The sequence below is a fragment of the Pristiophorus japonicus genome, chromosome 5 (genome assembly GCF_044704955.1).
Source record: "Pristiophorus japonicus isolate sPriJap1 chromosome 5, sPriJap1.hap1, whole genome shotgun sequence".
In the NCBI taxonomy this organism is placed as follows: domain Eukaryota; kingdom Metazoa; phylum Chordata; class Chondrichthyes; family Pristiophoridae; genus Pristiophorus; species Pristiophorus japonicus.
In genome coordinates, this window is record NC_091981.1 from 131,018,144 (window position 1) to 131,045,785 (window position 27,642).

General features: G+C 48.3%; 1 protein-coding gene across 3 annotated transcripts in view; it reads right to left on the reverse strand.

The window, feature by feature from the left end:
- Positions 1-27,642, reverse strand: part of LOC139264459 (dynein axonemal heavy chain 11-like) — a 679,414-nt gene that overhangs the window by 87,512 nt on the left and 564,260 nt on the right. For all 3 annotated transcript variants that reach the window (XM_070880970.1, XM_070880972.1, XM_070880971.1), the window contains 5 exons: positions 24,961-25,125; positions 23,983-24,123; positions 22,871-23,041; positions 20,488-20,610; positions 14,856-15,049 (listed from right to left, as the gene is read on the reverse strand). In XM_070880970.1, the coding sequence (XP_070737071.1) occupies positions 14,856-15,049; positions 20,488-20,610; positions 22,871-23,041; positions 23,983-24,123; positions 24,961-25,125 (794 nt within the window). The remainder of the gene's footprint in view (positions 1-14,855; positions 15,050-20,487; positions 20,611-22,870; positions 23,042-23,982; positions 24,124-24,960; positions 25,126-27,642) is intronic.

The window sequence follows — 27,642 nt, forward strand, 5'->3', positions numbered from 1 at the left end:
ATGTGCCTTCAGAGACTGCGCTTCCACAAGGTGATGATTATTGAAATATGTGAGTTCATCAGGCCACATATGCAGCCTGCCATCAGGACATCAGTGTCAGTTGAGGTCAAGGTCACCGCAGCACTGTCTTTCTACGCGTCGAGTTCCTTTCGGGCCTCCGCGGTCGAGATTTGCCCTCTGTTTCACCATGTGAGACAGAGGGAGGCCCTGTACGCGCGAAGGATGGACTTTATCAGCTTCCCCATGACCACGGAGGCTCAGAGTGACAGGGCTGGAGCATTCTACCGCATTGCTAAGTTCCCAAGGGTGCATGGAGCAATACAGTGCACTCACATCGTCATGCGGGCACCTTCTCAGGACCCAGAGCTTTTTCGTAACAGAAAAGGATTTCAGTCCCTGAAGGTCCAACGAGTTGTCAACCAGAACCAGATCATAATAACAGTAAATGCCAAATGTCCGGGCAGCTTCGATGAGGCTCACATCCTGCATGAGAGCACAGTCTCTGACATCTTTAACAGTCAGCCACAAGGACTATTGTGTTCCAAACACAGATGAGGCTGCACACAGGGAGGTTAAAGTAACAGTGACCTCAGTCTTTAATAAGACACTCCAGAGTGAGGGGCCGGCCGGCTTACATACAGTGCTGGGATCCCTTGGGACTTCAGGGGATGAGCTCCTTGGTGGCGGAACATGGGAGTGCATGCTTTACACTTACACAATATCACTCACGCCGCAAAGTCAAAGTGAAAATTGTTTACAAGGTGAGGCGGTCGGGAGCCTTTCTTTCTCTGGTGGACCGTCTCGGTACAAATGTCTGTTCTGGTGTGTTGGCTGTGCCCTCGCTGGGCTGGCGTGTTGTTGGCCCTGCAGGGCTGCTAACTGAGCCTGGCCTTGCTGGGCTGTTTGGCGTGATGGGTTCGATTTCCTGGTCCGGGGTGGTGTCGTTGATCCTTTGGGTGTGTGTTGTGGGCTCGAGAACGGTGGTGTCTGCTGTGGGTTGTTCAGGGCAGCCTGTGAACCGCAGCCTCGTTTGGTCCAGGTGCTTTCTGCAAATTTGTCCATTGTCTAGTTTGACTACAAACACCCGATTCCCTTCTTCAGCTATCACCGTGCCCGCGATCCACTTGGGACCATGTCCATAGTTTAGCACATATACAGGGTCATTCAGATCAACTTCCCGTGACACAGAGGCGCGACCATCGTTTACATTTTGTTGCTGCCGCCTGCTCTCTACCTGATCATGCAGGTTGAGGTGAACCAGCAAGAGTCTGGTTTTAAGTGTCCTTTTCATGAGTAGCTCAGCCGGGGGCACCCCTGTGAGTGAGTGGGGTCTCGTGCGGTAGCTGAGCAGTACTCGGGGGACAGGCGGGTATGGAGTGAGCCTTCTGTGACTCGTTTAAGGCTCTGTTTGATGGTTTGTACTGCCCGCTCTGCCTGCCCATTGGAGGCTGGTTTAAACCAGGCCGAGGTGACATGTTTAATCCCATTGCGGGTCATGAATTCTTTAAATTCGGCACTGGTGAACCATGGCCTGTTATCACTGACCAGTATGTCAGGCAGGCCGTGGGTGGCAAACATGGCCCTCAGGCATTCAATGGTGGCGGTGGCGGCTTCCCAACATTATTTCACATTCAATCCTGTCATGTATTCAACCAGCATTGTAACCCATGTATAAACTGACCTAAGTTGTACACCGTGAGAACACTGACCACTAGATGGGAGACACTCCTAACCTGGACCTTCAGGTATAAAAGGGGAAGCTCCATCCACCTTCATCACTTGAGTGCTAAGTAATAAAGGACAGGTCACAGACTGACCTTCTCTCAAGCATGGGCCTCGTGTGCATTTATACTGTGTAATAAGGACGTATCAATGGCGACAAGAAACTGGGATTTAAACCACGCGAGCATGGCCACTAGCAGAACAGACGAGAGGTACTGTGTTAAGGAATGGTTAGGGCAGAGCTTCAACATTGTTAAAGCAGCACACAGTTCTCCAGGCAGACAAGGGCAGTCAGGCATGCCCCAACATGTAGTCAAACCCAGAGGGGGAGTTCGACAGAGACAATGGCAAGCTGAACAGCGATTCACGCCATTGCAAGGGACAATGCGGCCAGTAATGGGGCCATCAACACCTGTTAATGGTGCACTCAAGGACAATAACAGGGGCAGTCAGGGACGATCGACTGGCATAGGACCTTTTGTTTCAAACCGCAACTCGTGCTGGAGGCGTGGAGGCATACATTCAGCCGGAGTTTGCAGAGATGAGCAAAATACCTGCAGAAATTGCAGAAATGGACACTGCAGAAATCGCTGGAAGCTGAAGTTCAGTGAGTTCATATGGAGCACATATACAGTTCATACACCAGGATGCCACCGATAATGATGAAAGTGCTCCTCAATGGCATCCCAGTATCAATGGAGTTAGACACGGGTGCCAGCCAGTCCCTGATGGGTATCAAACAGTTCGAAAAGTTGTGGGCATCAAAGGCCAGGAGGCCAAAATTATCGGCGATTGACGCACAGCTACGGACTTACACAAAGCAAATCATTCCGGTGCTAGGCAGCGCCATGATAGTCGTGACCCGCAAAGATTCGGAGAACAGGTTGCCACTCTGGATTGTCCCAGGGGACGGTCCCGCATACTGGGGAGGAGTTGGCTTGCTGTCATGAACTGGAAATGGGGCGATGTCAATGCAATTTCCTCTGTGGAGCGAGTATCATGCTCACAGGTCCTAGACAAATTTGACTCATTATTTCAACCCGGCATTGGCACTTTCATGGGGGCCAAGGTAGTGAGTCACATAAACCCGGACGCCAGACCAGTACACCACAAGGCCAGAGTGGTGCCGTACGTGATGCGGGAAAAGATAGAAGGCGAATTGAACCGCCTGTTGAGGGAAGGCATCATCTCGCCAGTCGAATTCAGTGACTGGGCGAGCCCGATTGTGCCGGTGCTCAAGGCGGATGGGTCGGTCAGGATATGTGGCAATTACAAGGCCACCATCAATCAGGTGTCACTCCAAGACCAGTACCCGCTACCGAGAGCGGAGAACCTCTTTGCGACGCTATCCGGTGGCAAACTTTTTTCAAAATTGGACCTGACGTCAGCTTACATGACCCAGGAGCTGGCGAGTGAGTCGAAGAAGCTGACCACCATCACGACACACAAGGGGTTGTTTGAGTACAACAGATGTCCGTTCGGGATTCGCTCGGCCGCCGCGATCTTCCAACGAAATATGGAAAGCCTCCTCAAGTCGATTCCAGGGACGGTGGTTTTTCAGGACGACATCCTCATTACGGGTTACGATACTGAAGAACACCTCCACAACCTGGAGGAGGTGCTACGCAGACTGGACCGGGTAGGTCTGCGACTGAAAAAGGAGAAGTGCGTCTTCCTAGCTCCAGAGGTAGAAGTCCTGGGGATGAGGGTAGCAGCAGACGGGATCAGACCTACTGCATCCAAGACGGAAACGATCCAGAGAGCACCCAGACCCCGTAACACGACGGAGCTGCGTTCGGTCCTGGGGCTCCTGAACTATTTTGGTAACTTTCTTCCCAAATTGAGCACGCTGCTAGAGCCGCTACACGTGCTCCTACGCAAAGGTCGCAAATGGGTCTGGGGGGACAGCCAGGAAAGGGCTTTTAATCGAGCACGCAATTTGTTATGTTCCAACAATCTGTTAATGCTATATGACCCATGTAAGAAACTTGTGTTAACATGCGATGCGTCGTCCTATGGGGTCGGGTGTGTGTTGCAGCATGTCAATGCCAAGGGTCAGTTACAGCCGGTAGCTTATGCCTCCAGGAGTCTGTCCCAGGCAGAAAGGGGCTACGGGATGGTAGAAAAGGAGGCGCTCGCATGTGTATATGCGGTAAAGAAAATGCACCAGTACCTGTTTGGCAGGAAATTTGAGCTGGAGACAGATCACAAACCCCTAACGTCCCTTTTGGCCGACAACAAGGCCATAAATGCAAACACATCGGCCCGCATACAGAGGTGGGCACTTACGTTAGCTGCCTATGACTATACAATTCGGCACAGACCGGGCACCGAAAACTGCGCCGATGCACTCAGCAGGCTCCCACTAGCCACCACTGAGGTGGCTACCGAGCATGGTGCTGAGATGGTCATGGCTGTTGAAGCTTTCGGAAGCGAAGGCTCACCCGTGACAGCCCGTCAGATTAAAGTCTGGACAAATAGAGATCCGCTATTGTCTCTAGTCAAGAAATGTGTCCTGACTGGGGACTGGGCAGCCACGTACAGGGCATGCCCTGAGAAATTTAAACCATTTCACAGGCGCAAGGATGAACTCTCGATTCAGGCCGATTGCCTACTGTGGGGAAACCGCGTAGTCATGCCCCAGATGGGCAGAGAGGTGTTCATCAGAGAACTCCACAATGGGCACCCGGGCATTGTCACGATGAAGGCAATTGCCAGGTCACACGTTTGGTGGCCAGGGATAGACGCAGATCTGGAACTTTGTGTTCGCAGGTGCAACACGTGTGCCCAGCTGGGCCATGCGCCCAGGGAAGCCCCCCTTAGCCCCTGGCCATGGCCCGCCAAGCCTTGGTCACGCATCCATGTGGACTACGCAGGTCCTTTCATGGGGAAAATGTTTTTGGTTGTAGTAGACACCTACTCCAAATGGATAGAGTGTAACATTTTAAATTCAAACACATCCTCTGCCACGGTAGAAAGTCTACAGGCAATGTTCGCCGCCCACGGTCTACCGGACATCTTGGTCAGCGACAATGGCCCGTGCTTCACAAGCACTGAATTCCAAGACTTCATGGCAGGCAATGGAATTAACCATGTTAGAACGGCACCGTTCAAGCCGGCCTCAAACGGCCAGGCAGAACGAGCAGTGCAGATAATCAAACAGGGGATGCTCAGATTCCAAGGGGGTTCCCTGCGAACCCGCTTATCACGCCTCCTGTTGGCCTATAGATCCCGACCACACTCGCTCACAGGAGTTCCACCCGCAGAGCTACTAATGAAAAGGACGCTCAAAACCCGATTATTCCTTATACACCCCACCATGAAAGAAATTGTCGAGAGCAGGCACCAGTCACAATATCACTACCATGACAGGAATGCAAGGGCGCGATGTATTGATGTAAATGATCCTGTTTTTGTCCTCAACTACGCTGCAGGGCCCAAATGGCTCACAGGCACTGTGGTTGCCAAAGAGGGAAATAGGATTCTGGTAGTTAAACTTACCAATGGACAAATCTGCCGCAAACATGTGGATCAAACAAAAAGGAGGTTCAGCAACCCCATAGAAGTAGCAGAGGAAGAACACGATATAGAGTTCACTCCACCACAGGTGACTGAACACCGGAACCAAAGGGAGGAAAGCCCAGTCACTGTGGGCAGTCCGGACAGGCCTGAGGCACTGCAAATAGCAGACACTCAGGCCAGCGCCCAACAACCGGAGCCCCAACTCAGGCACTCTACAAGGGAGCGTAAACCACCAGAGAGACTCAACCTGTGATCCCAATAAGACTTTGCGGGGGGAGGTGATGTCATGTATTCAACCAGCATTGTAACCCATGTATAAACTGACCTAAGTTGTACACCGTGAGAACACTGACCACTAGGTGGGAGACACTCCTCACCTGGACCTTCAGGTATAAAAGGGGAAGCTCCACCCATCTTCATCACTTGAGTGCTAAGGAATAAAGGACAGGTCACAGACTGACCTTCTCTCAAGCATGGGCCTCGTGTGCATTTATACTGTGTAGTAAGGACGTATCAAATCCATTTTGCAAAATATCCATCACCACCAGGAACATTTTACCGAGAAATGGGCCTGCATAGTCGACATGGATCCTCGACCATGGTCTGGAGGGCCAGGACCACAAACTTAGCAGTGCCTCTCTGGGCGCGTTGCTCAACTGAGCACATATGCTGCATTGCCGTACACAGGACTCTAAGTCAGAGTCGATACCGGGCCACCACACGTGGGATCTGGCTCTCGGTTTCATCATTACTGTACCCGGGTGTGTGCTGTGGAGATCAGAGATGAATGTCTCCTTGCCCTTTTTTGGTAGCACTATGCGGTTACCCCACAACAGGCAGTCTGCCTGAATGGACAGCTCGTCCTTTCGCCACTGGAATGGCTTGATTGGCTCTTGCACTTCAACGGGGATGCTGGCCCAGCTCCCATGCAGTACACAGTTTTTTACTAGGGACAGCAGAGGATCTTGGCTGGTCCAAGTCCTAATCTGGCAGGCCGTGACAGGTGATTTATCATTTTCAAACGCTTCCATGACCATCAACAAGTCTGCGGGCTGCACCATCAACAAGTTTGCAGGCTGCGCCATTTCCACCCCCGTGATGGACAATGGTAGCCGACTGAGAGCATCCGCACAGTTCTTGGTGCCTGGCCTGTGACGGATGGGATAGTTGTATGCGGGCTGAAGCATTAGTATTTATCCCCTTGTTTTCAGCGAACAGGGATATGAGGGGCTTGTGATCGGTTTCCAGCTCAAATTTGAGGCCAAACAGGTACTGATGCATTTTCTTTACCCCGAACACACATGCTAATTCATCTTTCTCAATCATGCTGTAGGCCCTCTCGGCCTTAGACAAGCTCCTGGAAGCATAGACGACAGGTTGCAACTTCCCCACAACGTTAGCTTGTTGTAATACACACTCGACTCTGTACGACGACGCATCACATGCTAGCACGAGTCTTTTACACAGGTTATATAATACAAGCAGCTTATTGGAGCATAAAATGTTTCTGGCTTTCTCAAAAGCAATTACTTGGTTTTTCCACCATATCCAGTTCTCACCTTTGCGGAATAACACATGTAGGGGCTCTGAAAGGGTGGTTAACCCCGGTAGGAAGTTACCAAAATAGTTGAGGAGTCCCAGGAATGACCGCAGTTCCGTGACGTTCTGTAGCCTGGGCGTGTTCCTGATAGCCTCTGTCTTGGCGTTTGTGGGCCGAATGCCGTCCGCCGTGATCTTTCTCCCCCAATACTCCATCTGTTGCTATGAAGACGCATTTCGAGCACTTCAGCCGCAGCCCTACGTGATCCAGTCGCTGGAGCATCTCCTCCAGATTTTGTAGGTGCTCGGCGGTGTCCCGACCCGTGACCAATACATTGTCCTGAAAGACCACCGTGTGTGGTACCGACTTGAGTAGGCTCTCCATGTTGCTCTGGAAGATCGCTGCAGCCGTCCGAATTCCAAACGGGCATCTGGTGTAGATGAACAGTCCCTTGTGAGTGTTGATGCAGGTGAGGCCCTTCGAAGACTCCTCCAGCTCCTGCGTCATGTAGGCCGAAGTCAAGTCGAACTTGGTGAACGTCTTGCCTCCTGCCAGCATCGCAAATAGGTCGCCTGCCATAGGTAGCGGGTATTGGTCCTGTAGCAAGAAACGATTAATAGTTACTTTATAATCACCACAAATCCTGACCGTGCCATCACTTTTGAGTACTGGAACAATCGGGCTGGCCCACTCGCTGAATTCCATTGGGGAGATGATGCCCTCGCGTTGCAGCCTGTCCAGCTCGATTTACACTCTCTCCCTCATCATGTGAGGTACCACTCGCGCCTTGTGGTGAATGGGCCGTGTCTCTGGGACCAAGTGGATCTGCACCTTTGCCCCGGAAAAGTTTCCAATGCCTGGCTCAAAAAGGGAAGGAAATTTGTTGAGAACCTAGGTACATGAGGCCTCATCGACATGTGATAGCGCTCGGATGTCATCCCAGTTCCAGCGGATTTTACCCAGTCATCTCCTTCCAAACAGTGTAGGGCAATCGCCCGGGACAATCCAGAGTGGCAGTTCGTGCACCGTGCCCTCATAGGTGATCTTGACCATGGCGCTGCCCAGGACAGTGATAAGCTCTTTGGTGTATGGTCTCAGTTTCGTGTGGATGGGGCTCAGGGCTGGTCTGTATGCCTTGTTGCACCACAGTCTCTCAAACATCTTTTTACTCATGATGGATTGGCTAGCGCCAGTGTCCAGTTCCGTGGCTACGGCTAAGCCATTCAATTTTACATTTAGCATGAGATGTGGACATTTCGTCGAAAATGTGTGTACCCTGTGTACTTCAGCATCTGCCTCCTCTCTCTGAGGCTCGAAATTGCTTTGATCCACCATGGACCGATCTTCCTCTGCCACATGGTGGTTAGCAGGTTTTGCAGAGCTTGCAGCTCGTTTGCAAGCTTGTTGGAGGTGCCCCATTGTTCCACAGCTCTTGCAAACATACCTTTTGAAGCGGCATGAATAGGCTGAATGGAAGCCTCCACAATGCCAACAAGGTGTGAATTGCCTTGCATTCATCTGGGTCACCTGAGGCCTGCTGGCAGTTACAGACTCGTGGGTTCTGCCCTGTACATTTATGCTCGCAAACACAGTTCCAGTTAATTTATGAACATTGCTAGCACTTGTGTGCTGAGAGATTTGTTTGGTGTTATCACTGGTGGACATAAACGCCTGTGCTATTGCAATGGCCTTATTGAGGGTCGGTGTCTCTACAGTCAAAAGTTTTCGTAGGATGGTCTCGTGGCCAATGCCCAGTACAAAAAAGTCTCTGAGCATTTGCTTCAGGTAGCCATCAAACTCACATTGTCCTGCAAGTCGCCTTAGCTCGGCGACGTAGCTCGCCACTTCCTGACCTTCAGATCGCTGGCACGTGTAGAACCGATACCTCGCCATCAGCACTCTCTCCCTCGGGTTAAGATGCTCCCGAACCAGTGTACACAGCTCCTCATACGACTTATCTGTGGGTTTCACCGGAGCCAGAAGACTCTTCATGAGGCTGTAGGTCGGTGCCCCGCAGACTGTGAGGAGGACCGCTCTCCTTTTTGCAGCGCTTCCTTCTCCGTCCAGCTCGGTGGCTACAAAGTACTGGTCTAGCCGTTCGACATAGGCTTCCCAGTCCTCACCCTCCGAGAACTTCTCCAGGATGCCCACAGTTTGCTGCATCTTTGCGTTGGATTCGTATTCTCGTCGCCACTTCTTGTATTCCGAACACAGATGAGGCTGCACACAGGGAGGTTAAAGTAACAGTGACCTCAGTCTTTAATAAGACACTCCAGAGTGAGGAACAGGCCTTGGGGGCTGGCTTATATACAGTGCTCCTAAGGGATGCTGGGATCCCTTGGGACTTCAGGGGATGAGCTCCCTGGTGGCGGAACATGGGAGTGCATGCTTTACAGATACACAACAAGGACAATGCTGGATGCTTGGTGATAACCAATATGGCCTAGCCACCTGGATGATGACCCCCCTGTGTGGCACCCACACCGAGGCCAAGAAGCGATGCAACCAGATCCACAGAGACACACGCAATGTTGTCCAGAAAACAATAACTCTGCTTTAGCAGCACTTCAGATGCCTGGAGCACTCAGGAGGGGAGCAATAATATAACCCTGAGAAAGTAGGTAAATTCGTGGTCGTGTGCTCCATGCTGCACAACCTGGCTATCAGGAGTGGACAAGAATTGCCAGAAGGGACTGATGCTCCACCTCAGGAGAGAGAGGAAGAGGAGGACGAGGGGCTTGATGCTGAACTAGGGCCAGACATTCAGGCTGGCATGTGCAACCATGCCCACGACTCCCTCCAGACCGCAGGAAAGGAAAGGGCTCGTGGTGGCTACTTAGCTGCAAGACTCTTACGTGAGGAGCTGATATCTGAACGATTTGCCTGAAAGAACGTTGCTGTGAGTGACAACGCTGACACACTGCTGTGTGTGTGCAACTCAGACGTCAATGGTGCCCATCATCTTGGTGCCAGTTAAAGCTTAGGTTGATTGAAATAAAGTTTTATTTAACACTTTCATGTTAAGGAATCACCAGTGTGTTATGGTCCAGCTATTTGAGACAATGTGCAACAAGGTTATGTTCAATAAAATTATTTTTTATACCAACATTGGTCTGAAATCATAAGTACCATGGGCAAAAACACCCAACCCCCGCCCACACCCCACTTTTTCCACCACTAACATCAATCAAATGTTCAATGTGTCCAGCAACACAGAATACAAATGCAAAGCAGGAGGGTGGTCCCCTTCCGGCATACATTACAACAAATTGCATACACCCAGATGGAGATATAACGCAGCCATCACCTGCGGACATGCACCTCACTTTCCTTCCCCCCCTCCCCTTCTTCTCCCCACCTCTACCCCTTCCCATCCTCCCTGCACGGCACCTGGCCGAGGAGCTCCTCAGGCGGTGCCTCATTCGGGGGGGATAAAGGCAGAGGTGGTGGTTGCACGGGTACGGGAGCGGGGGGTGCTGAGGGGGCAACATTCTCTGATGCAGAAGCAGGATCTTGGTCCTTCCTCTCATTTGTCGTTCGCAGTGGTGGTGCAGACCCTGGGGTGGAGTGCAGCACTCTGGGACCACTGGGAGGCCTGTGGCAGCAGTGTTTCTGGCTTTCGCATCCAGGGCCTCAGCCATCCGCGGAACGTATTCAGTCATGGTGGCCAGCTGTTGGGATATACCCCCTAATGCTTCAAGGAGCTGGTCATCAATGTCTACAGTCCTCCTGGACAACTGTACCATCTCTCCGCTCTCATGTGGCGCTCATGGACCAGACCTGCCGTGTCCAGGTCTCCGCGGGGTCGGCGTCTGTCTTGGGGACAAATGGGGTGCCCTGTGGTGAGGTGCTTGGAGCCGGTACCTCCAGAGTGGAGGCGGGAATAACTGGAGGACCACTAGATGGCCTTGGGATGGAATGGCTTCTGGAGCGTGGCGATGCAGGTTCCTCGAAGTCCACGCTGTCATCCGTCGAGAACAGACCCAGCGATTGACAGGCGACAATCGGAGCTCCTCAGCACCAGATGTAGGATCGTCCAGAGAGCTGCGCCCCGCGCCCCCACCTTCTGGCCTCTGTGGTCTTACCTGGGGCCGCGTTGCTGGCTGAGCTGCAAAGCACAAATAAGGTTATTAGAGGAGAAGTGGGTGCTTGGATCACAAGGTGAGTCCAGCGCTACACACAGCATATGCACGACTGTTGGACACAATGAGGAGTCGGAAAGAGATAATCTTCCTCAGCTACAGGAAGAAGAAATTTGCTGTTGCAACAAACAAAGCCTGGTTGGAGGTGGCTGAGGTGATCTGCAACAGGAGCATTGTGCCAAGCTCCTGGCTTCAGAGCAGGAAGCGCTTTAATGACCTAATCTGGTCAGGAAAGGTGAGTACAGTTGCACATTCACCTACTGTATATATCACCACCCCCTCACTTTGCCTTGTCAAGCATTCTCCATCATATCACTCCTCACACCCACTTATCTTGCAAGTGCACCTTCCTCTTTCTATGCATTTCCTCACATCCCCATCTGTCTATCCACCACTGCCACTCACCCTGATCCTTATACAATTGCATACCTCTCCCTGAGAGTCATCCTTACCAAATGCAGTGCATCCAACAGGAGAGCACATGCCAATAGTCACTCAGAGGTCTGTTCTTTCCCCCGTTGAAGAAGATAGCACAGAACACTAGGGAGAGAACTGGAGGTGGTCCTCCACAGTTAACAACTGCAGAAGAGGAAGCTCTGGAGATCTGTGGCATCTCGGCAACCCTGGCCATCAGAGATGGGGACCACCCAGCTAATTCTTGATGGAATTAAATATTAAGTGACCCACACGTCATACCACACTCAGGCATGTTGACTTGATTACAGCAGCGAGTTAAATATGATCAGCTTCATAATGATAGGTTGCAACATTCTTACCTTATCTTTTCTCTCCTCCAGGGCTTTCATGCATGCAGCAGCAGTCATTGGACCTCGTGGACGACAAATCCTCAGAGGAGCTGATTCCTTCTGAGATTGCAACATCACAGGACTCACGGTTACCATGCACCAGCGCAGATGCTCGCTCTTTGCTGGATCCAATTAAACAGATAGTTGGGTTTTCACCTGGTGACTCACAATTCACAAGTGAGTAAGAACGCACAGTGGTGGCAGGGATGTATGTGGAGGCGTGTTAACCTCTCCAAGTTCTGGTCCGCTGGACGCAGCTGCTGTACCCCAGGGGCAATCGATGAAAAGGATAATCATTGAGGGCAGCAGAGAATCTGCAACGTACTGGTAGGCCTTCCACACACACTGTCCACGATTGCAGGGAAAATGGAGGAGTTCACCTCAAGCATGAGTGGACTGATCCAGCAAGGCATTGTGAGGATGTCTTCTTCCATGGATAGAGTGACCAACTTTGTGGAACATCAATCACGGCAATATAATGAGTCCATGCAGGCCTTGACCATGTCTGTGCAGACTCTGGGTGTCCACATGTCTGGCATCTTAAATAGGATGACAGATACCTTAGCCTTACAGCATGTCATCGATCTGCACCAAGCTGCTCTCCAGCAGAATGGCAGGAGTGGAGTACAGCTGGCCCATGAGAGGGATGATGACAAAAAGGGACATTGAAGTAGGTATTCCATTCAAAGCTTCCACTTCTCACCTGTTGTTCCCCCCTCCCCGACAGTACCCGACTTGCTGCCTCCTCTCCCAATGGGCGTCTGCCCCTACACAGGTGCAGGTGGAGCAGTCAATAGCGGGGCTCTCACGGCTTCAACACCCAGAAGTCGTTGGCCAAGTGTATCTCAACAATTACAGCAGGGATCTAAGCAGCCTGCTTCTTCCACTGCTCAAGCCACAGGGGTTTCCCCATGCAGAAGCAGTAGGAAAAGGAAGAGTAAAGATTTGTAGTTCACAAGGGTATGCACATGGATGTATGAGAAAATGTTATGTTGTTAAAATTCCGTTGTTTAGTAGAATCACATAAAATGGATTACTTTGCACCACTTTTCCATGGTGCCCATTCTTGGTTGTCGGGTGGCAACTCACCTTTACACTTGCTTGTTGATGAATAGGAAGACAAGAATTAACCAGGATCAATGGGGAGAATGTGCATTAGATGGTTGGCTGATTAAAGGACGGCTTTGTGTCAGTGGGGATTGGGGGTCGAGGGGTGAAGAGTGGCTGTCGACTGTGATTTTTGCACCGTTCCAGTGGTGGTAACTAATTGAACCTTTCAACTATGAGAATCCCTGCCAGCCTGGGCAGCAATGTGGGTGGCTGGCGCTGTGTTGGGGTTGCCATCATCTTTCTCCTCCTCAGATTCATCCGCAAACGATGTGTGCTCAGCACCTTGTACCTCTTTAAACGCCAATTCTAACTGCTCCACAATGTTGTGCCGAGCGCAGCACACCATGGTCATTCTGGAGACCATAGCTAGAAGTACTGAAGGGCACCTCCAGATCTGTCCAGATACCTGAAGCACATCTTAAGCTTGTCGATTGCTTGCTCAATGATACATCTGATTGTCATATGGCTTTCACTGTATCACTCTTAGGCTTCATTGGGTTGGGTTTCTCACGGGTTTCATCATTCCAAAGAGGTCGGGGAGCTTGGACTGCCAAAGGTCGGGAATCTAGCGCACACCTGTTCTTGTGGTTACACAGCAGCTGCATATTTATGGAATGGAACCCCATACAGGTTACGAATACGTCTGGCTGATCTGATGGGTGTGCGGATTGCCACGTATGTGCAGTCGATAATGCCCTGCACCTGTGTGAAGCCAGTCAGTGCCATAAACCCAAGTGCCCATTCTGACTAGCTTCATCACAGAAAGAAAGACTTGCATTTATATAGAGCCTTTTATGACCACAGGATGTCTCAAAGCGCTTTACGGCCAATGAAGTACTTTTTGAAATGTAGTCACTGGTGTACTGTAGGAAATTGACATCATTGCTGGCAAACAACCCATCAGTGACCTTCCTCATACATGTATGTGCAGTCGGCAGAGAGATTCTGAATATGGCTCCAGCAGCGCCCTGGAAGGATCGGTAGGCAAAAAAGCTGAGGGCGGTGGTCACTTTCACAACCACTGGTAATGCGTGGCCACAGGTCCAGCAGGGAGCAGGTCTTCTTTCTTGGAGACTGCAAATGTCTGCCACCACCTGATGTGACAACCTCAGCCTCCAAAAGCACTGCTCTTCCAAGAGATCAAGGAAGCTAACCTCTGCCTGTACACCCTGTTACACGGGTAGTGCCTCCTGCGAGCTTGACCCCTCTGCTGCTCCACCCTCTGCTGCTCTCTCCAAAGCATGCTGTTGCTACTACTGTTGGCCAGCTAGTTCGTTATCCGAGGCAGCCACAGCATTACTAATCCTGATCTTGAGTCTCAATACCTTCAAAGTGCAGAAATTAATCTCTCACAAGTACTCTGAACAAGCCCTTTCCCAGTGATAGGTAAGAAAGCAACTGTGAGCACTGACTATTTATTGCTGTATTTGCTTGACTTTTAATGAGCCCCATAAATTGCCATTCTCTCCTCGCCTTGGTTTCAATGGCGAGTTTCAGGAAGCCCGGGAAACCCATGTATGCACCGCTAAATTTAAATGCAGGCTAAAATATTGCTGCAGTCCATGCATTTACATATTCAAATCACTAACCTGCCTCTCTGGAGAGGTTTATGTGCAAGCAGCTGAAACTGCCCGAGTTAAACCCGGAAGTTGGCTCGTTGGAGCCGGTCTCCGGATGCAATCAATGACTTTAACCCCCCCACCCCCATCGACACTTAAACATCAAAGAGTGGGTTTTAGGGACAGAAGAACCAGCACTTGTGGCTCAAATCCAAATAAAATCTATTTAAAACCTGGAATTGCAAAGATAATAACATGCCAAAAAGGGCGAAAAATCAGATATATATCAGAAAAAGATATCATGGGCTAATTTTTCAGTGAAAATCAATAATGTTCAACAGCGCAGACCTCTAGTGATGCATTAGTTTGAAGATGGCGTTGCATGTCTAAAAAAGCCTTGCAACTGCACCCTCACATCACTACACATATTCTTTACACAATTTGATGCAATTACCTCACTGCATATGTCATCCTGTCAGGCCGCAAAGCTCTGAGCATAATAAGTTTCTGAAGGGAGCTTTTCTTTTTCCATTCCTGAGGAAACTTCTCATTCTCAGGGCACTCTGATTCAACAAACTTCTTCCAGCGTTTGGCTGAGCCTTCAATGTCTCTGTCTAATCCACGGAACTCATCCATCATTGCCATCGTCTAAAAACATTCAAAAGCACACATTGCATTATTTTTATTTTACTAATTTTATACCCCTCATGGGAAAAGGAGTACTGGAATATGCAAGATCCTTCTTCATAATTCCTCTTTCAGTTCATCATTAATGCTCTTCTAACAACTGTGCTTTTATGTGCTCTTTTTCCCTATTCAACAACAATGTGCATTTATCTAGTCCATTTAACATGGTAAAACATCTCAAACAATGTTCCCTTTAATTGTTTTGGGTGTGCGGCTCCTTCAAAATACCACACCTGCTCAGTTTTTCCTATTTAAAAGCTGATGAGCTGGCTGCATGGGAGCTGTAGAGTGGGACATTGGTCACATTGCTTCACAGGAGCGGTATCTCAAGCCAAATAAGAAGATATTAGAATAGATCACTAAAAGCTTGATCAATGCCGTAGGTTTTAAGGAGCATCTTAAAGAATGAAAGAGGTGAAGAGGAGGAGGGGTTTAGGGAGGGAATTCCAGAACTTATGGTACGGACAGCTGGAGGCAGAACTGCCAATGGTGGGACGGAGGAAATTGGGGATGCACAAAGGGCCAGAATTGGAGGAACACAGAGTTCTAGGAGGGATATAGGACTGGACGAGGTTACAGAGATAGAGAGTGGCGAGGCCATGGAGGGATTTGAACATAAGAATGAGAATTTTAAATGTTATGATCAGCGAGCACAGGGGTGATGGTGAATGGGACTTGGAGCGAGTTAGAATACGGGCAGCAATGTTTTGAATGAGCTCATGTTTATGGAGGGTGAAAGATGGGAGGCCGGCCAGGAGAGCATTGCAGGTTTCAAAAGCATTGATGTGGATTTCAACAGCAGATGGGCGTGAGGCAGGGATGGAGACAGGCATTAATTATTACAAAGCTGGAAATAGACGGTCTTGTTAATGGAGAGCATGTGGGGTCGGAAGCCCAACACAGAATCAAATAGGATGCCGAGGTTGCGAAGAGTCTGGTTCAGCCTCCGACAGTGGTCAGGGAGGGGATGGAGTTGGTGGTCAGGGAGGGGATAGAGTCGGTGGTCAGGGAGGGGATGGAGTCAGTGATTAGGGAAGGGATAGAATTGGTGGCTAGAGAACAGAGACAATGGCTTTGGTCTTTCCAATATTTAGTTGGAGGAAATGTCTGCTAGTATCGGATGTTGGACAAGCAGCGTGACTAATCAGAAACAGTGCAGGTTTTGAGGTAGAGCTGGGTATCGTCAGCGTACATGTGGAACCTGACATTGTGATTTTGGATGATGTCACCAAAGAGCAGCATGTCGATGAGAAATAAATGAGGAATATTCTAGTGCAGATCTGCTGGAGAAATGTACTGTCGCCACAATAAAGGGTGAATTCCTCTTGAAATAGCACATTTTACATGGAAGAGAAGATTGGGTAAGCTCCATTACGGGCATGTGGTCTTCCCTGCCCAATTTTCTTCTCCTCGCTGGACCCAAGCAATGGTTTATGCCAAAGTGCTCTGTCCAAAATTTAGCACAATCTGCCTTTCTTTCAAAGAATAATAGTAGGAGGCATGGAGTTAAGACCGTGGTAGATTATTTTTTTTTTAGGACGCGACTGCTGGCATCGAACTGGAAGAGGTCTGCGCATGCGCGCTGCTGGTTAGTCATAGAAGTGGGTTCATTAAAATATTTTTTAAAGAGCCGGGAAGGGAGATGGGTTGTTGAGAAAGCTGGGAAAATTTTAAAAAGCCATTAAGGGTGCGGGCTGATCAGAAAGCCGGGAAAGGAGCGGGCTGGTGAAAAAGCCAGGAAGCAAGAGCACTTCGATCTGTTGTAGTGAATGTTATTTTTTCCATTTGGGACCCGACAGTTATGTGCAGAATGCTTCTGTGCAGCTTCCAGTTCGTTGGCAGGAGTCACTCCGTTGTTTTTTTATTCGTTCATGGGATGTGGGCGGCACTGGCAAGTCCAGCATTTATTGCCCATCCCTAATTGCCCTCGAGAAGGTGGTGGTGAGCAGCCTTCTTGAACCACTGCAGTCCATGTGGTGAAGGTACTCTCACAGTGCCGTTCGGGTGCGAGTTCAACGATTTTGACTCAGCGACAATGAAGGAACGGCGAAATACTTCCAAGTCAGGATGGTGTATAACTTGGAAGGGAACTTGGAGGTGGTGGTGTTCCCATGCACCTGCTGTCCTTGTCCTTCTAGGTGGTAGAGATTGCGGGTTTCGGAGGTGCTGCTGAAGAAGCTTGGCAAGTTGTTGCAGTCCATCTTGTAGATGGTGCACACTGCAGCCAAGGTATGCCAGTGGTGGAGGGAATGAATATTTAAGGTGGTGGATGAGGTGCCAATCAAACAAGCTGCTTTGTCCTGGATGATGTGAGCCTCTTGAGCGTTGTTGGAGCTGCACTCATCCAGGCCAGAACAGAATTCCATCATACTCCTGAATTGTGCCTTGCAGACGATGGAAAGGCTTTGGGGAGCAAGGAGGTGAAATTTGCTACAGAATACCCATTCTCTGTCCTGCTCTTGTTGCCACAGTATTTATGTGGCTGGTCCAGTTAAGTTTCTGGTCAATGGTGACCCCCAGGATGTTAATGGTGGAGATTTAGCGATGGTAATGCCATTGAATGTCAAGGAGAGGTGGTTAGACCCTCTCTTGTTGGAGATGGTCATTGTCTGGCACTAGTGTGGCGGGAATGTTACTGGCCACTTATCAGCCCAAACCTGAATGTGGTCCAGGTCTTGCTGCATGCGGGCATGGACTGCTTAATTTTCTGAGGAGTTGTGAATGGAACTGAACACTGTGCAATCAGCAGCGAACATCCCCACTTCTGATCTTATGATGGAGGGAAGCTCATTGATGAGGCAGCTGAAGATGGTTGGGGCTATGACACTTTCCCTGAGGAACACCTGCAGCGATATCCTGAGGCTGAGATGATTGACCTCCAACCATCACAACCGTCTTCCTTTGTGCTTGGTATTACTCCAGCCAGGAGAGTTTTACCCCTGATTCCCATTGACTTCAGTTTTACTAGGGCTCCTTGATGCCACACTCAGTCAAACGCTAGCATAATGTCAAGGGCAGTCACTCTCACCTCTCCTCTGGAATTCAGCTCTTTTGTCCATGTTTGGACCAAGGCTGTAATGAGGGCTGGAGCTGAGTGGTCCTGGCGGAACCCAAACTGAGCATCAGTGAGCAGGTTATTGGTGAGTAAGTGCCGCTTGATAGCACTAAAATTGTCTTAATAGTAATTTAGTATGCCAACTGGACATGAGCTGAATTTGATTCGAATAAGGAGGAGATATACAGCAACTTGCATTTGTATTTATGCAGGGCTCAAAAAATAGACAGACAGACTTGCATTTATATAGTGCCTTTCATGACCACAGGACATCCCAAAGCGTTTACAGCGAAGTAACTACTTTTTAAAGTGTAGTCATTGCTGCAATATAGGAAACATGACAGCCAATTTGCACATTGGAAGCTCCCACAAACAGCAATATGATAATGACTAGATAATCTGTTTTAGTGATGCTGATTGAGGGATAAATATTGGATGTGCTTATTTGTACTGCCAAAATGTCCAACGTACTCCACGTTTTGTTTCTGATTGGTCCCTTTGGAGGATAAGCCACACCCTGAAGTTTCACAGGAATGTGTCACTGGAACCACCCATCGCAAGGTCTCACTGAATTTGCAAATTGTAACTCGATCCACTTTGACTTCCTGAAGCGACAGAAGACAGAGCTCCCCAGTAGACAGCAAGGGCAAGCCAAAGTCCCGTACCCCAGTCCAAGTACATCCCTCCCCCAGCCAAAGTACTTTATCCCAGTCCGTGCATGCCTCTCCCAGCCAAAGTGCCTTACCCTAGTCCAAGTACATCCCTCCCCCAGCCGGTGTCTTACCCCAGCGCAAGTGCATCCTTCTCCCCCCCCGCCCCCACCATAGATGGGGCGTTGTGTATGGATTGTTAACAGGTTTATTGGGTACGAAGTGAATAGTGACAGTGTTGTAACTTCTGCATATCATTCACTCCAACGATGTCCCTTGCAGGGGGTTGGAAGAACATGATCCGTCTTCCCTGAGTTCCCTCTCTCCCCTCCGATCCCTCCCACCTCTCCATGTCTCTCTCCCCCCTCAGCCTCTTATTCTACCCCCGCAGCCTCTCTCGCTCTCCCCGCACCACCCCACCCCCCCAGCCTCTCTCCTTCCCTAGCCTCTCTCTCTCTACCCCCCCAGCCTCTCTCGCTCTTCCCCTCCAGCCTCTCTCTCTCCCCCACCCCCAGCCTCTCTCTCTCACCCCCAGCCTCTCTCCACCCCAGCGTCTCTCTCGCTCTCGCCCCCAACCTCTCTCTTACTCTCCACCTCCAGCTCTCTCTCTCGCTCTGCTCCCCCTGCCTCTCTCTTGTCTCCCCCTCCAGCATCTCGCTCTCCTCCCCAGCCTCTCTCACTCCCCCCTCCCCCCCAGCCTCTCTCACTCTACCCCCTACCCCCCAGCCTCTCTCACTCTCCCCCCCTCCAGCCTCTCTCGCTCTCCTCCCCCCCAGCCTCTCTCGCTCTCCCCCCCCCCAGCCTCTCTCGCTCTCCCCCTCCTCCAGCCTCTCTCGCTCTCCCCCCCCCTCCAGCCTCTCTCGCTCTCACCCCCCCTCCAGCCTCTCTCGCTCTCACCCCCCCTCCAGCCTATCTCTCTCCCCGCCGCTCTCGTTATCGGGCTCAGGACCGTCACTTGGCCCCACGCCGGCCACTATTGGCCCCACGTCGGCCGCTCTAGGGCCCAGGACCGCCAGCCGCTCTCGGGCCCATGCCCGAGGGAGCGAGTTGGTGAGGGAGCAAGTTGGCGAGAGAGCGAGTCCTGGAGCGGGGGGAGGGAGCGCATCGGCAAAGGAATCAGCAGAGTCTTGGGCTTCAGCTCTTGCTTTTCGGCACCACGTAGAGGGAATGATTTGGGCCGGGGGAGGGGAGGGGCTTGACAGGGGTAGGGTTTATCGCCTGTTGGTCAAAAAAGTGCAGTATGGGCAGGGGGGTTGGTGTTGGACGGACACCTGTCTGTCAAAGAAAAGTGCAGTACAAATAGTTACTTCGATAAATATTGGTGAGGACACAGGGAATAGCTTCCCAGCTCTTCTTCGAAATAGTGCCATAGGATCTTTTACATAAGAACAAAAGAACATAAGAATTAGGAACAGGAGTAGGCCATCTAGCCCCTCGAGCCTGCTCCGCCATTCAATAAGATCATGGCTGATCTGGCCGTGGACTCAGCTCCACTTACCCGCCCGCTCCCCGTAACCCTTAATTCCCTTATTGGTTACGTCCACCTGAGAGAGCAGTTGGGGCCTTGGTTTATCGTCTCATCCGAAAGACGGCACTCTCCAACAGTGCAACACTCTCTCAGTATTGCACTGGAGAAAAGATCCTGAGGTGCTTCGCAGAGGTGTGAGGAAAAAAGAATATAATGCTAAAATTACCTTGATGGCGCTCCAAGATTGAGTGGAGAGAAAATCAACAGGACTTTTGTATTTTTGCTCAACAGTGAATCTCAGGAAAAAGTCTAGCTCCTCCTGATCTATTTCATTGTTCATCAATAGGATCTGGAAAGTAAAACAATTTAAAATGTTATGTTTGGGGGTCTTTCCTATCTTTCTTGCATATGCTAGATAACATCTCACGAATGAGTCTTAGTTTCCAATAGCATCAGGAAATCTTCACTAGGTCTGATATCTAGGTAAGTTTTTGATAGCACGTCCAGAATAGCAAAAAAACTTTCTTTAGTTGCTGGGATCTATCCTAAAGCGCTACAAGACTCTACTTATCTTTGAAATTGGCAAAGTAACACTAAAAACAGACCGTGTAATAAGCTTTAACTATCCAAATTTTTTATTGAGATGAAAAAGTGAATAACAGTAAAAAAAATATATAATAGATGCTAAACTGTATTAGCTCCTCAAATAGGAAAACAAAGGTTCAATGCTGAACTATAATTTTATCAACTATGTGAGCTAACTAATCTGGCCGCTTTGCAGTTCCAAACCGATCACTCTCTCTGTTTTGAACATTGCAGGCTATTTATGTACTCCCAAAATACTTCTCAGGGCTCCTTGGATTTTATTTATTAATTTCTAAATTAAGAAACAGCTAGCAGCCATGCACATAACTGAACAAATCAGTTCTTTTCTTTGAATTGTATGGATTGGTTCCTTACTCAAACGATGTCCTCAGAGACCAATGTAATTAACAGTCCTTGCAACTCTGTATCGAGATCATTTGTGGACATGATTTATGAATGCAGCTTGTTTTTAATTCTTTGGGGGTAATTTTGCCTTTGTGCAATAGTGTAAAACATGTGATAGCCAATTGGCAACCCATTTTACATCTTTCAGGATTTTTGCTTCCACTAATTTATTTTGCCAATTTGCTATCACTCATCACTATCGCATAAAGTCAAAATGACCCCCCTATGTATTGTGACTAAATTAAAGGAATCACTACCAAATTAAAATGAGAGAATATGCTTCATATTGGTCATATCATGGCATGATGAATATTTATTATTTTATTCTATACACCGACCCAACATATGATAGAAGTTCCAAAATAATGCATCTTAGTACATGAGGCAGAAAAAGAGTCTTTTGATGGCAATGTAAGGGCAGAAATGTTGGAAATTGTCTGTATTGTTAAATAAGAGAGGGGTTAAAGTGAAGATAATGGAAGGAACAACAGGATAAAGAGAATAAAAATATTAATTGCAGGATAATTTTCAATGAGACTATTCTGGCAACTTTTATATTCTTTGTTACTAAGATAACTTGGCCCTGAAATTCCAGGTTATACAAGATCTTCGCTGTTTTTCAGGAGGTCCCGCCAATCTCCTCCCAGAGTTCGGGGACTGGGAGAACCCTCGCAAAATTTCAGAGCCCTTGTTTACATTCTGGTCACACCAATTTGTGAGTCACACTGGTTGATAAAATTTTAGACATTTTTTAAGTGCATGAACTCCATGCGCAAAATGCAGGATGTTTGCCTGTTTCTTAAGTGGCACTCTACTGATCTTTTCAAAAATGGTTTAGGGTTGAACATTTCAATATGAAAAATGTAAATGGCATTACACAATTATAAAATTGAAAATGTTCAGAGAATTTCTGCTTGTGGGACTCTGCAATGGCACAATCTTCACAGCACTTGGGACGATCTTGTGTCACTACCACCATGATATTCAGAATGGGAATAGGACCATCATGTAAAATTAATTTCAAGCTGGATGATTTCTGCCAACAATCTGTCAAGATTAAATGTTTAATTATTGGAAATTGCAGTAGGAAAATGGTCTCATAACATATTTGTTGCAATCAAGTTCCAATTTCAACAGATTCCAAATAGTTTTCAATGCAGCGTACCATATGTTTATCAGACCCAGCTTTCCATTCACAGCTTTCTGCTGGCAAACAGAACTTTGCAGCACAAAAATAATTTGTTGAGATTTATTCAGAAAGTTTGATTCTCTGTTGGTAAAAATGTATTAAAGGACCAATGTCATCCAGAATTTCCTACTTGCAAATAAGAAATTGATGTTGACAAACAAAAGAGAATATAAAGTACTGACTGATTATACAGCAATCTCATTAGCAACATCAATGGGAGCAAATGATTGCACAATTAACACTACTGTTTAGATATTCCGATAAATGTGTCATTAATGAAGACCCAAGAGTTTTGATAAACTAGCCTGCTGTTGGATGGTGGACTGCAACACCTACTAGTTATACATTATGCTGGAAATGTAGTGAAGCAAGCAAAGAACACCAGGAATGACTGCACCAGAGTTAACCTGCACTGAAAAGAATTACACACCTGGAAAGTTGAGAGAGAAATAAATACGACCTTGTCCCTTTCGAAGAGACCTCTGCTAGTATAGAGAAACACAGAGTAGGTGATGCAGTCCATAAGATTTGCTACTCGCTCCTTCAGATCCTCTGACTGTACTGTCCGTTCAATAGCTTTATGAAATACAATGTTAAAGGCCTAAAGAAAATTAAAAAAGGCAGTTACGCAACTGGCATTAATGTGATTGCCACTCTATCTGGCACCTTAGAGATGCGGGGAGAACAGCTTCGTATGTCCTTTCCTCTGATTTTCTCTTTCTTCCTGTGAGACAGCACATGGTCAATACTCCATTCTTCTTCATGGTACAGCACTGCTAATCAAAGGTTATTATTTTTTTAAATCTCAATTATAATTCATTTTGCAATTCTTAACAAAATGTGGAATCAATCCATTAACCCCTCAACCTCTGATTCTGTTGTACCTCTTTTTTGTCTCCAGATAAGGCAAAATGATGAGCCTCTGAGGGGTGATTTTATGAATGCATGCTCCCACATGGAAAATGCAATATAGACAAATTGTAAGCATGCTTGCCGTGATTTTCTGTCCATTAAAGTTAATGGAAGGAATGATTTCCTGATATATGTTCTCAATGAATGAGGCTCCCTGATGCGAGCACAAATTCATAAAGTCAGCCCTGTGCTGCCTGCCACCATTTGGAAGTAGGTTTGTCTACAATTTAGTTATTTGCCTCCATTAAAAATGGCAACCTTGATGGTATAGCAGGAGCAAGGTCCTGCTTCTAATGAAACATAAACCTAAGGTGTCCATATCTATTTCAATTTAATACAGTTGGTAATGTTTCTGCTGCTAACGAAACCAGATTCAGGAATAGAGAATCCCAAATATATTTAATACTGTTAAAATCATGTTGAAAAGAGAAACATACATATTTATTGACCCCCCCTCCCCATTTAACAAAAAAAACACATTTTCCCATGCCGTTTCTTGCCTCATTTTAATACTTCTACCAGGGCTCTTTTGTAGCTGGTCATTTGAAGCTGCCCAAGACTCCCAAGATGATTCATTCTCCAATTTCCCTGTGGGAAGTGATTAATTTAATTTTGTGCGTAATTTATTACCTTGAGTGAGAATTGGTAAATGGGATTAATTTTTCTGAGATCATTGATGATGAAGTAAAGCAGAGAAGCTTTTGCTGCAGTTGGCCGATAGCGTTCACGTGCCTCGTTGATCTTCAATTCGTTCTCCCTTGCTTCACTCACCTGTACAACAACAGATTCCCAATGAATTACTCAATAAGACTAATACAACTACACCCACATTTTCTTTCCCTCCTGATCTCCAGGAGGCACCCACTTGTGCTGCAGCAAGGATCCTTGAAGTTGTTGAATAAAGTATTGCAGAGGTACTTGGTAAATTAAAACTAACAAATCCCCTGGATCAGATACTAGATACTATTGGAATTATTTTCCGAGCCCCTCTCACTTGCTACTGTTCTCTCTACCATAAGCAGTCTTCTCAAAGCCTACCTCAAGTGTGCAAAGTCAGAAAACTACTTCTTTAAGCTCTAGTCTAGAAAAGCAGCATTTAAGGTGGGCCTGTTACAAAGGTATATCAAATATTACATGGCATAAAAGCCCCTTCCACCAGACTTTCTAGTCCTGCTACTACGGCAGAAGCACCAAATGCATCCCTTGTGGGGCCAGCACTCGCCAATGTAATTCAAAGTATTGAACCGCCCCGGTGCTGGAAAGTCCTTTAATGGACAAGAAAATTAAGTGGAATCTAAACCAAGCTGCAGATTCGCTACAGTGCATTTTACAGTACTGAGCCAGATGAATTTATATCCCAACGTTTCCATGTCCCGCCTGAATCTGCAAATTCACCGGGTCTTTTACACCCAACTTCTGCTGGGGTCTTGAGGATTTTCAGACCAATATCTGCTGTCGTGAGAATTCAGTACCATTATAACAATTGGTCCTTTCCGCATGTGCAGACAGCTGAACTCGAGGAATGCTATAGACTTTAGGATTCAGAATACAATTTTTGCAATGCAACAGGTCCCCAAAAACGTCGATAATGAGAGTACATTGTTTTACCTTTTGCTCAATCTCTGCTGCAGTTAGCTTTGTTGTTTCTAGTTTTTCCACCAGCTCCGTGTCACCAAGGAAGTTTCCCTCAGCAGCGGACAAATGGGTAAGAAGCTCATCCTCAAGTAGTTTCAGCTCGATCTTGAAATGATTCTGCTGCTTAGTCAACTCAGACTGCACATGGAAAACAATATGTTCAGTGCATTGCACTAGAATTGAATTTCAGTGTTGCCACAACCTTTTCAAAAATGGTTGCAAGATATTATCGTTAGTGCTATTTTCTGTTTAGATCTAGCTAAATTTAAGTCTCAAACTTTGTTTTTAAAATTTCCATGGCACTGTTGAAAATTTAAAAACCTATGTTCACTCCAGACTGCTGATAAAGTTACCGACAGTGCCTTCGGCATAGAGGGACACGATAGTCTGGATATTAACACTAGTAGGGAGGCCGGAGTTTCAGATGCAAAACTGTGGGGTTTTAATTCCACAGCGTGTGTCTTGTCCTCGACAGGTTCCATATCTGGAAGGCAGCCCTGATTGACAGGCTTGGCTTCCAGTTGGGCGAGGAGGACTCCGGAGCAGGCTGTAGGACCAGGTAGATCCGATAGGTCCAATCCACGACCTCGGGGGCCTTTGTATGTGGGGGGGGGGGGGGAAATCTGACGTGGGGGAGCTTAGGGGGCAGGGAGAAGCATTCCTGCCCTATTAGCCCACAAATAGTGCTGTGAAGGCACTTACCTTCTCCCCACTTCAGCTGCCCAGCCGGGGAAACCAGGCCGTCCACTGTAAAAGCTGCAAAGCAGGTTAAATCAGAGGCTGCCAGCCCAGGAAGGCCAATGGAATCTTGCCCTTGATTGCAAAGGGGATGGAGTATAAAAGCAGGGAAGTCTTGCTACAGTTATACAGGGTATTGGTGAGGCCACACCTGGAATACTGCGTCCAGTCATGGTTTGCATATTTACGAAAGGATATACTTGCTTTGGAGGCAGTTCATAGAAGATTTACTAGGTTGATTCCGGAGGTGAGGGGGTTGACTTATGAGGAAAGGTTGAGTAGGTTGGGCCTCTACTCATTGGAATTCAAAGGAATGAGAGGTGATCTTATTGAAACGTAAAGATTATGAGGGGGCTTGACAAGGTGGATGCAGAGAGAATGTTTCCACTGGTGGGGGAGACTAGAACTAGAGGGCATGAACTTAGAATAAGGGGCCGCCCAGTTCGAGCAGCGCGAGTCCTGGGTGCGTGGAGAGGCCTATAAAGGCCCAACATTGGAGGAGGAGCGGCAGTTCGAGCAGCGTGAGTCCGGGGTGCGTGGAGAGGCCTATAAAGGCCCAACATTGGAGGAGGAGCGGCAGTTCGAGCAGTGCGAGTCCGGGGTGCGTGGAGAGGCCTATAAAGGCCCAGCTTGCACAGCTCCAGCCGGGAGAAAAAGCAAAAAAGAAGTAGGAAGAAATCAAAAGGAAATGTCATAACCAAAGGGGTAAGTGATTGGCGAGTACCTTTTCTTTTTCTTTTTTATATCAGTAAGTAACCTGTTAACATTGTTAGCGCCAATTTAAGTTAATCTAAGGGTTAAGTCATGACAGGAGAGCTCGGTCACGTGATATGCTCCTCCTGTACCATGTGGGAACTCAGGGACACTTCCGGTGTCCCTGATGACTACGTGTGCGGGAAGTGTATCCGCCTCCAGCTCCTGACGGACCGCGTTGTGGATTTGGAGCTGAGGGTGGATTCACTCTGGAGCATCCACGATGCTGAGAATGACGTGAGTAGTACGTGCAGCGAGTTGGTCTTATCGCAGGTGAAGGGTCCACAGCCAGATAGGGAATGGAAGACCAGCAGGTTGAACAGTGCAAGGAAGGTAGTGCAGGGGTCCCCTGTGGTCATCCCCCTGCAAAACAGATACACCGCTTTGAGTACTGTTGAGGGGGATGACTCATCAGGGGAGGGCAGCAGCAGCCAAGTTCATGGCACCGTGGCTGGCTCTGTTGCACATGAGGGCAGGAAAAAGAGTGGGAGAGCTATCGTGATAGGGGATTCAATTGTAAGGGGAATAGATAGGCGTTTCTGCGGCCGCAACCGCGACTCCAGGATGGTATGTTGCCTCCCTGGTGCAAGGGTCAAGGATGTCTCGGAGCGGGTGCAGGACATTCTGAAAAGGGAGGGAGAACAGCCAGTTGTCGTGGTGCACATTGGTACCAACTACATAGGTAAAAAAAGGGATGAGGTCTTACGAGACGAATTTAAGGAGCTAGGAGCTAAATTAAAAAGTAGGACCTCAAAAGTAGTAATCTCGGGATTGCAACCAGTGCCACGTGCTAGTCAGAGTAGGAATCGCAGGATAGCACAGATGAATACGTGGCTTGAGCAGTGGTGCAGCAGGGAGGGATTCAAATTCCTGGGGCATTGGAACCGGTTTTGGGGGAGGTGGGATCAGTACAAACCGGACGATCTGCAGGACCGGAACCAATGTCCTAGGGGGAGTGTTTGCTAGTGCTGTTGGGGAGGAGTTAAACTAATATGGCAGGGGGATGGGAACCAATGCAGGGAGACAGAGGGAAACAAAATGGAGACAGAAGCAAAAGACAGAAAGGAGATGAGTAAAAGTGGAGGGCAGAGAAACCCAAGGCAAAAACCAAAAAAGGCCAATATACAGCAAAATTCTAAAGGGTCAAAGTGTAATAAAAAAGCA